Genomic DNA, 10,376 nt, shown 5'->3' with positions numbered 1-10,376 from the left:
AGTCCAAGTTGTAAAAGTGACCAGCATAAGGAGAGTATGGAGGGCCGTAGAATTCTTATGAAATAAGCCATGAGCAATTTTAGCTCAACTAGCCAAGAATTCTTCATTGAAATTCAGAGGAATCTACAAGCCATGCCAACCATGTGGAGATGATCTGCTGAATGTCTTAAAAACTTTACCAGCCTTTAGATGAATATTGGATTCCTCAAAGGCCAAATGAAAACATTTATCGTAATCTTGGATGCAAATAATGAATGAAATCATTTGAATAAAATACAGTTACAGAGCGCATATGGAGACAACTGATAAAAATAAAGGAGAAAACAAAATTTGATTGCTTACAACTGGACAACAGCTAATATAATTGGCGGGGGGAGGCGGGGGCGACAGAAATAATTTCATGGTAGATTTCTCTTGACTAGGACCCTAAATAAAGAAACTACATAGAGGGTTACTGATATTTGGGGTGGTACCAAAAACTCAAAAGAAAATCGAATTTGCCCATTTTCAAATGGCTATCACATTCCGAAGCTAAGGTTCTCTTTTGGGGCTGATGTCTTCATAAAAAAATAAATAAATAAACCCTGCAACCAAGAAATGGTCACACAGACACGGTCAACTCTTTGGTCCCAGAAATTTTACTCTGCTGAGATTATTTGGGGGCGGGGTTTGGGGGTGGGTGGGCGGGTGGGAAAGGAGATGCAGAGGTCTCTAGGACCCAGCAGGCGGCGGCAGGCAGCAGTTGTGTAGATCACTGAGAGACTACGAGGGTCCGGTTCAGTTTTAATTCTGTCTCTAATCTTGGCCACAGCGGCGCTTCCCGGGTCCCGCGGCTCCTGCGCCCGCTCTGCCGCCGCCAGTCGCGGGAAAGAAAGAAAGAAAAAAAAAAATCAGAGCCGCCTGTGCCCTATCGCCCACGATGGAAACCCTCCAAAAAAAAGTGGCTCCGGACGCGCGTGCCTGAGGATTCCGCACAAAAGAGGCGCCCAAAATGAAGACCCTGATGGTGAGTCAGTTATTACAACTCTGCCGGGCAGAGGCGAGGACCCCTTCGGGCTCAGCGTCTCGGGGTCCCACGGAGGAGCTCCAGGGAGGACCTAACCTTGTGCGGTGGGGTCGCCTGTAAAAAAGGGACAACTTTCCACCTGCTTCGTGTCCCTTCCGGATTGCTTGGCTTTGCCTGGCTCGCAATCCCGGGTGGGTATTTGGGTTGCTCAGGCTCCTGGATCTCCGGCCGGTGGTCCAAAGGGGCAGGACCGCGAGCCAGAGAGCCCAAGAAGCGGGTAGATCGTTTTGGGGACGGAAGAGGCCCCCCCAAAGCAACAGCCTGGCAAGAACTACAAGGGGCGGGGAGGGGGAAACCTTTGCAGACTTTTCTGGGTTTCCTTGCCAGGTTGAAAACTTGCAAGGCTCGCCGAGGTGGAACCCTAGAGAAGCGGGGAGGGGAAAGGGGGTGCCCAAGGGTAAAGATTCCAGCCGGGTGGGGAGGAGGGCCCCTCCCCAAAATGCGAGCCCACCCCTGCCCTAGCTGCGGACGCGCTCTCCTTCCCTGATCCCCGCGCCGCGCGCCACCACCTGCCCTCTACTGAGAGATCTGGGCGGCAGCCACGGCCGAGAGCGGCGACGCGCGGGGCGCATCCCCTGCCACCCGCGCGGGGACCGTGCCTCGCCCGTCAGGCTGCGGCCCCGGGCCGATCCGAGCGCGGTGCAGGGATCCCCCGCAGCGCGCACTCACTCCCGGGTCGTGGCTCAGTCGCTGTCTCCTGCTCTCTCCCTCCCGCCCGCCCGCAGCGCCATGGTCTGGCAGTGTGTTTAGCGCTCACCACCATGTGCACCAGCTTGTTGCTCGTGTACAGCAGCCTCGGCGGCCAGAAGGAGCGGCCCCCGCAGCAGCCACAGCAGCCACTACAACCACAGGCGCCGGCGACCGGGAGCGCTCAGCCGGCGGCGGAGAGCAGCCCCGCGCCGCGCCTGGCAGCCCCCGCGGGACCGCGACCCCTGGACGGATACCTCGGCGTGGCGGACCACAAGGTGAAGGCTTGCGTGCCAGTCCGTGCGCCACTCAGCCTGGGGATCCCGCACACCTGAGCCTTCTTCCCCCACCCTTTCCTGGGGAGGCTGGGAGGCGCCGTGAGTAGGTTCATTTCCCAGGAGACCGGCTGGGAAGTGGACTAGCTGGGGTGGGTGGGGTGGCCTTCTTCCTACTTCGTGTGAATTCTTATTTGGAAAAGAATGCAAAGTTTTTGTTTGTATGCTTTTCGGTTATTTTATTTATTTATTTTAGTGGGGGGGGGTGAATAGGAATAAGGTGAGTGGTAGACCCCAAAGCTCAATGGTACTAACAGGAACCAGTCTTGGTACTAGAATCAAGCCTCAGAATTCCAGGCTGCCTGTGATATCCTATGGCCGGAAGCTTTCAATTTGGGAGGATGTGCCCTGGCAGAAGGAAACCTGGGATAGCTCATGATCAGGCACCATTTCTGCCATCCAGGACTAGGGCAGGAAGCAACCAGCAGTCCCTAGTCACTGCAGGCTCCCCTCTGATCTTTCCCTATTACCCTGGGCTGGATGACTTTAGCTCTAAGGAGCAGTGCCCAGGCAGCCTCTGAAAGCTAGAGGCACAAACTCAGCTCCCATTGGCTTGAAAGCTTGTTTTCCTCTGCCTTCCGAGAAGCTACAGCATGACTTGGCTAATAATTAATAAGCTGATTTTTTAAAAAAAAAATTGAACCTCCTTTCCCTGGAATAATAAATCTCTGGTTTCAGTGGAGGAAGCCTCTGGGAGAATCCTAATCAACTTTCCTAATTCAGAGGATAGTTTAATACAGTTTTAGTGCATCTCTCATTAACTAAACCTGGTAATGTGTTTTTATTAAAACATACATCTGATCTGTACCTCCATACATCTGATCTGTACCTCCCTATAAAGCTAGGGGATTTCTTAAAATCCCACAACTGGGCTTTTTTTTTAATTGCCACATTTTATTATGTAAACAGAAGTAATATTTTGCAGATGTTCCTATGTGGAAAGACTGCTCGTACTATGTATGAAAAAGCCAAACTTCTTTTTAAATGACAATCAGAAGATTGCCATTCACCTGTGCCATGCATAATGCTGAGGATCAGAGGGCAAAAAAGACTTTGAGGCAGAAGCCAGCCTTTAGGGATCTTTAAATGTCTGTAGAAGACAAAATGTGTCACGAAGTAAGTCTGGGCAAATAAGCAGATGTTAGTTACAAACAGTATTGGGGTTCAGAGGAGAAAGGTCACATCTCCTGGAAGAAGTAAGAAAAGTTTCTTTGAAAAGGTGACACTTATACTAGGAATTTCTCAGAGGAGCAGGAAAGAGGGGGAAATATTAGAGGAAATGATGGAGGATAGACTTAAAATACAAAAGTTGAAGGTGATAGGCTCACCAATTATGGCTTCAGTTTTCTTTCTTAGTTGTGGATTGATTGCATAGTTTGGATCTGTATGTACAAGCAACTGGTAAGGGCTGAAGTCATGGAAAGTTTAGACATGAGCTTCTGGCTGTTGGATGGATATGGTGTTTCTGTGTAGTTGATGTCTGATGAATATATTGAACTGGTAGATTTTCATGGCTATTGTTCAATGAAAATGGCTAACACTTGTGAAGCTGTGATTAATGGAGGTGTCAAAAGATCGATTTACTGAAAGCTCTGATCTGTTTGGTGGGAAAGATATTTATTCCTAATGCTTTCCTCCTTGTGTAATACTGCTAGAGAGATGCCGGCTAAGAAATTTAAGAGAAACATAATGCCCTCCTGTTGATTTTTAAAATAAAGTATTCAATGAATCAGAGCCTTATATAATTAGAGTGAAGAACAGCTCTTTTCTTTGTTGGAAGAAATTCTCAACTCTGCAAGAAAAATTGAAACAAACTATAGTAAAGTGGCTTTATAAATTGTGAAGTACTATATGAATGATAAATACTACATGAAAGTCCTTGGAATTCTTGGCAGAGGAAGATCTTTTTTTTACCAGTAAATCAATAAAATTCTTTTATAGAAAACCAATATCTCCCAAAGTGAGGTGGTGTACACACCTGTAATTCCAGGCAGAGGCAGGAAGAAATCAAGTTCAAGGCCATCCTGGAACTACATGGTGAAATTCTGTCTCAAAAATCCAAAAAGGAAGGGAGGGATAACCAAACCAAACCTGTCTCTTACAAAACTGCTTATCCAAGTTATCAATGAAGTTTACCTCACCTCAAGCAAAGGAACAAATGGAAATGATAAAGTATGTACCTTCTCTTTAGGGATTAACCCATCCATCCTACCAAAGTAAATGTAAACTTCTACACAAAATGCAGTCACTTACTGACCCCATTTACTGCTGTTATTGAGGTGGCTGGAAAAGAGGCAGAGCTCTCCTCTGATGGCCAGCTGAAGGTGCATGTGTGCGATGTATTTGTCCTTTCTAGAAATTGATGTTAATTAGGTTTCATTTGAGAGCTTATATTCTTGCTGAGGCAAGGGCGGAAATCATTTGTTAGCATATTGCTAGGAATATCTTCTCCCAATTAACGCAGGAGAGGGTAAGAAGCAAAAGATTTCCTATTCTTATATTGCTAAGGAACACCCAGATGGGTTTTTTGCCCCCACTCTCCTCACATCAGGCCTCAGAAAAAAATGATAGGATATGCCGAATGTGATGACCATGAAGCCATATGCTGCTGCATATTGAATGAGAATTCCAACAGACTTTTTATTTGCCGTTGATTTACAGAGTCTGGAGAGAGTTGCAGACACTATTTAGGAAAACGTTCACATCTCCATAGCTGGAGGTCTCAAAGACTGATAAATATGTAGTGTTTATGTTCAGTTACACGATGGTATTAACATTATAACTCCAAGATTAAATTCAACAGGTGGTCCTAATCCCCGGCACCTGAATTTCACAAATTACAGCCTGTCTGCAGTGATAGTTTTGTCTCATATGGCTGCAGACTACACTGCTGTTGAGATTAAATCACTGTGTGCTTTTGTTGAAAGAGGCTGCAAGTCAAGTCAGTGATGAGCAGTATGTGTTGAAGCTTAAAATATCACTTTGCCTGGTCCTATCCCCTACTTCCCTTTTTACTTTAACAAAAGATGTGAGCTGCAGTATTTCCAGCATGACTAAACTCCTCAATTTCTTGTGATGATGAAGGTTTTTTTCTATTCTAATAGAGCCTTTCTTTTCTTTCCCAATTCCTTTTCCCACACCTTTTTCCATAAACTTTCCACCAGCATATTTCCATCTTGTTTCAGGTACTGCAGCTACAGTAATTGTAGTCTGTGATTGATTATTCTTCTGCTCCCCAGTTTTGGAAGCTATTGGTGCTAACCTGATTGACCAGATACAAGTGAAAAACTCAATTTTCATGGCTGTGGGAAACTTTTTCATTAGAACCATAGCATTATGTATAATCAAATATCACAAAAGACACACACACACACACTCACATACACACACACATACACACACACAAACAGGGATTCCCACCCCCTCCCAAAGAAATACTTAAGTCTAAGAGCAGAGTAAAAAGAGATAAAAAATGCAGCTTCTAATCTGGATCTGGTCTGGACAGATCTAGTCCTTTGTCTTCTAGTAGCCCTGTGTAATGAAACTAAGAGCAGATCCCTACTGTCAGTGGACAGGACCATATCACAGAAGGCCACAGTCACCCTGGCTGCCTTTCCTTGAGATGGCTTATAAAAGGACAGCTAGTGATCAATGAGGTCTGAGGCTGAGCATCTATCTCTTCATTTCCGAAGTAGCCCCTCCCCTGACCCTACCACATTGTCCCAGGATGTGTTTCCTACATAACAATAACATGCTCATCCTTGGCTCTTTCCTGTCTTCCTTAGACACTCATTTATGCAGATAAATTTTAAAAAATGGTTAGTTGTAGTAGAACTATTACTATTAATTGATACATGTCCAGTTGGAATGGTAAGACAAATCAATGCCAGACTGAAAAATAATCCCAAGGTAGCATAAAAGCTCATGTCATATAACTGATTTAGAAATGATAGGATAAGCGTTTCTCCTTTAGAAAAGTATATGAATTCTGAAAGGCAAGTTAACATCATTTATTAGGTCCTGTTTAATGACATTTCAGTAATTCGATGAATAATAAGTCAATAGGATCTCAAGGAAATTCAAAATGAGATTATTTTCAATACTCAGGTATTACAAAATGTAATCTGCCAGTCATAATGGAATCCTATTACCATGAAGCTTCAAAAGGAATCATGGAATGAACTATTTTTAATGGATAAGGCATTGCCATATTATATTTGCTTTTAACAGAAGTGTTTGTACAACATTAAAAAAACCGCTTCCTTAATGATATGTCAGCTAGTAACCTTTTCCCAGATTTCCTTGAGAGTAATCCCAATCGTCTCCTCCCTGATGTTTCTGGTGGATGACTTTGACCAGGTTATATCTCAAGCCCAAAACATGCTTTCTTCTTACTGATTCTTTTTTTCCTTAAAACCTTCATACTTGCTGTGTTTGGCATGCTTTAAGTTTTTCTGGTCATTCAATTCTCAGATCTTGTGTTCCCTTCTTTTGTACCACATTATTTAATCCTTCTTGAATATTTGCCTGCCATATTAGCCTATTTTATTTCAGAGAACAATATCTGTAATAATCCCAAAGTTATTTGCCTATTGTCTATCCTACCTCAAATAAAATCTAAGTGCCACATCAGCAAAAGTCTTTGCACATCTTGTTGAGCAGTTTAATTCCAGGACCTAGTACATGGTACTAGTGGATATACAATAAATATTTAGTAGAAGAACGGGCGGATGGAGAAAAGTACAGAAATGCCTTACTTTAGGTCAAGCCTTTTCTCTTTAAGAAGCATCAGTTCAATCCCAAGGCTCCAGTATTTATTTCCTAAATTTGTTTTGTACAAGAACAATGATAATAATTGAGAAGAAAGGTGAGAATGATTTAAAACAGAATAATCTTTGGGAATGAGGTATAGGAGTCTATTTTCCATAAATTTCTCTTACAATTTTTGAACACATTGAAGTTTAGAACCATCATTGGAAATTTTTAAGTCATCACAATGAGGAGTTTTGTGGTTGATTCGTTTTGACATTTTTGAACTAATTATAGTCCTTAGTAAATACTCATTGAAGGTCTAATAGTTTCAAAATTAGATATTCTGGAGGAAGAGCACAATCTCACCCTCAAAGAACCTTTGATCAAATTGTCTACAAAAGATAAAGCAAGGAAAGCTTAATAATAAAGCATGTGCTGACTGAAAATATGAATACAGGAAATAATAAATCAAGGCAGTGATACTAAAAGAAGCAGTTTCTATAATCTTTCTCCCAACTATAAAACAAGTTAAAGACCATTATTACCTTAGAAGTTTGTAAAGCATTCAAACTAGTGTTATCTTGTTTATTATTCCTGGGTTCATGTGTGTATCATCCAATGAATAATTAGTAACTGATTTGATTATCAAAGCAACCATATTGGATTGACATTTCTGTATGCTTTTTAATAAATAGGACTCTCCTGGACTCTTGAAGGCCAACAACCTGGTTTAAACATCTCTGTAACATATATGGTAACTTCCAAAGCCAAGTTAAATCTTCTATTTTGTACCATGATGAATGTGAATGTAATTGTGTTGGACAAAAGGCAGAGTGTTTGCAGTCAAGTCTGTCTTGGTATAGAGGTGAATTCGAATAACATGGAGTGTCAAGGCAGTATGATATAATTCCTGTTCTGTAAATACTGGTAGTCAGGGAAATGAGAAAAGTTTTCAAAAAGTTGAAAAACAACACCAGTCAGCATGTATACCTATTATTTACTCTTTGAGAAGCTGTGTAGAAAGACAGAAAGACAATGATTGGTTATCTGTTAAATAATATTATTACTTATAGCCTTGAACTGGATCCATCAGTGAACTTATGATCAAATCATTGCTAAAACTTGAGGGTAGGGGCATTTTTGAGATGTTTTCACAACCTTTCTTTCAGTTCTTTTCCGTTCTTTCAGTCTTAAATGTTTAGTCTGGGGATGGGACAAATACTTTTCTTGTGTTCCATTCAATATGGTTTACCAAAAATCACACTATGCTTCGATAGCCCATCCACAGGGAAGCCTTCCCTGACATGTAGCCCCAGTTAGATCTTAGCTGTATGTTTTGTTTTCATAGCCAGAGTCCCATGATAATACTTATTCTGGCTTATTTCTTGTCTAAAATTGTCTGTCTTCCCAGTTTCTGCAGGTTGGGAAGGTTTTTCTTTCCCTCTCTGTTACTAGACTTTAACATAATACCAAAATCTTAAATAAATATATGTCAAACAAATGAGCATTATCTATATAAGGATTGTAATTATCTTCTAAAATGAATCTTCTTCAAGAATTTCTCAAAATCTGGTGTGATTTAAAAGGAATAGGTGCATATCATAAGTATCAATTTTTTCTGCCATAATTTGTAGTTCTATAACTAATTCATTCATACTTTCTTGCACTAATCAAACTTCTTAGAACATACTCAGAATTTTTGAGCTACAAGAGAAACTTAAAAATTATCAAAAGGAATTCACTAATAGTCATATAATTTGTCCAAGGTCACGGATTAGTGGCAGAGCTCAGGAGAAAATGTGAATCCAACATGAACATCATTACCATCAAGAAAATTCAGTGCCAATATCTTCGAAGCAGGAACTCACTATTATTTGGACAGAAGTTATTAAAATGAAGAGCCTGGACCTATCAAGTTATTGGAAAGAAATAAATATTTAAACATCTTATTATTCTGAAATGGATATGAGAACATGACTCTGGATAGGTAAAAAGAATCTTCCACCAATGACTAACATTGTCATGGGTACTCTGAGGATGGCATGGCACTAATGTAATTGGAATAATGTGCAAACCAGAGTAGCCTTTACCTTTTACAAACATCCACTAAGACAAAAGAAGTCATGTTTAATTATTTGCAGAAGATGCCATGTCCAGAACACTCACTTAGCAGAATTACCTTCTCCACAGTAGGGAGGAAAACATCAAGAGACGCACTTAATCGACATAGCATCTTGTACATCTCATTGTTGCAGTGGGTCAACCTGTATCCCTTTTTAAACCATTTGTAACTTTACAATTTAGGCAAGGAAGGGGCGAGTGTAGTTGTGGAGATGGGAGGGCAGGGATGGTAGGGGGAAAACAAAGGAGGAGGCAACAATGCTTGATAAGAAATGTACTCATTACCTTGCTCATGTAATTGTAACCCCTCTGTACAGTATTTTCACAATAAAAAACTTATTTTTAAAAAAGAAGAGGGCTGGGAAGGTGGCTCAGTGGTAGAGCGCTTGCCTTGCATGCAGGAGGCCCTGGATTCGATTCCTCAGCACCACATAAGCAAAAAGAAAAAAGCCAGAAGTGGTGCTGTGGCTCAAGTGGTAGAGCGCTAGCCTTGAGCTGAAGAGCTGAGGGACAGCACCCAGGCCCAGAGTTCAGGCCCCACGACCGGACTCAAAAAAAGAAGAAGAAGAAGGAGAAGGAGAAGGAGAAGGAGGAGAAGGAGAAGGGGAAGGGGAAGCGGAAGAAGAAGAAGAAGGAGAAGGAGAAGGAGACACAGTGAATGAAGTGTTGGGGGTGGGGGGAATGCCATTCTGCAAATATCACTAACTCCTAATTTCTGAGATGGAATACTTGTTTTAAATTATTTCAGACACATAACTATTTTTACCTAAGGGAGAGAAAATTAACCTTGCTAGTTGTTGTGAAGCTCAGGATGAAAAGGAAACATTTTTATTGTGTTGTTTCTTTGCAGCGGAGGAGTTTATCTGTAGAATTTCTGAGGACATCACAGTCAGAAATGCCGAGTTAAACAATTATTTTTTCATAAGGAAGCATATTCTGGAAATTAATTGCACATATGGGACATCTCCACTGGCTGAACTGCAAGTGTTATTGCATTTCTACTTACAGATCTGCGTGTGCTCCTTGCATGCTTCCAATGGCTTACATTGCTTAGGGGATCAAGTTCAGACACCTTACCAAGGTGTCTGCCTGGCTTATGTCTCCAACCTCACCTCCCACAGCCCCCTAAGCCCAGGTTCTAGAAGCCCTGGGAACACAGCTTGCTACTTCACACGCATCTGCTTTTCCTTCATCATGAAATACTCTTTCTCCATTTTTTTTTACCAGATAAAGAACTAATCATAAGCCATAAGAACTAACCATAAGATCTACTTCAAGTATGTCCTTTTAAAAGCTTTTTCACATACAACCCCCATGCAGAGTAGACAAGACATTGTCTTAGACTGCCCGTGCATAGGTCAGTTCACCACATATTGACACCTACAATGTGTTAGACATGGTGAGGTAGAGGAGAA

The 10,376-nt window shown here is 41.9% G+C and overlaps 1 protein-coding gene across 1 annotated transcript in view; it reads left to right on the top strand.

The window, feature by feature from the left end:
* Positions 1 to 779: 779 nt before the first annotated feature.
* Positions 780 to 10,376, top strand: part of St6galnac5 (ST6 (alpha-N-acetyl-neuraminyl-2,3-beta-galactosyl-1,3)-N-acetylgalactosaminide alpha-2,6-sialyltransferase 5) — a 167,874-nt gene continuing 158,277 nt past the window's right edge. Inside the window, exons 1-2 of the mRNA XM_013035883.1 lie at positions 780 to 1,006; positions 1,792 to 2,031. Of these exons, the coding sequence (XP_012891337.1) occupies positions 992 to 1,006; positions 1,792 to 2,031 (255 nt within the window). The 5' untranslated portion in view covers positions 780 to 991. The remainder of the gene's footprint in view (positions 1,007 to 1,791; positions 2,032 to 10,376) is intronic.

This window comes from Dipodomys ordii, unplaced genomic scaffold (assembly GCF_000151885.1).
Source record: "Dipodomys ordii isolate 6190 unplaced genomic scaffold, Dord_2.0 Scaffold228, whole genome shotgun sequence".
Taxonomy (NCBI): Eukaryota; Metazoa; Chordata; class Mammalia; order Rodentia; family Heteromyidae; genus Dipodomys; species Dipodomys ordii.
The sequence above is the reverse complement of the archived record's forward strand: the minus strand, read 5'-3'. Positions and strand labels throughout refer to the sequence as shown.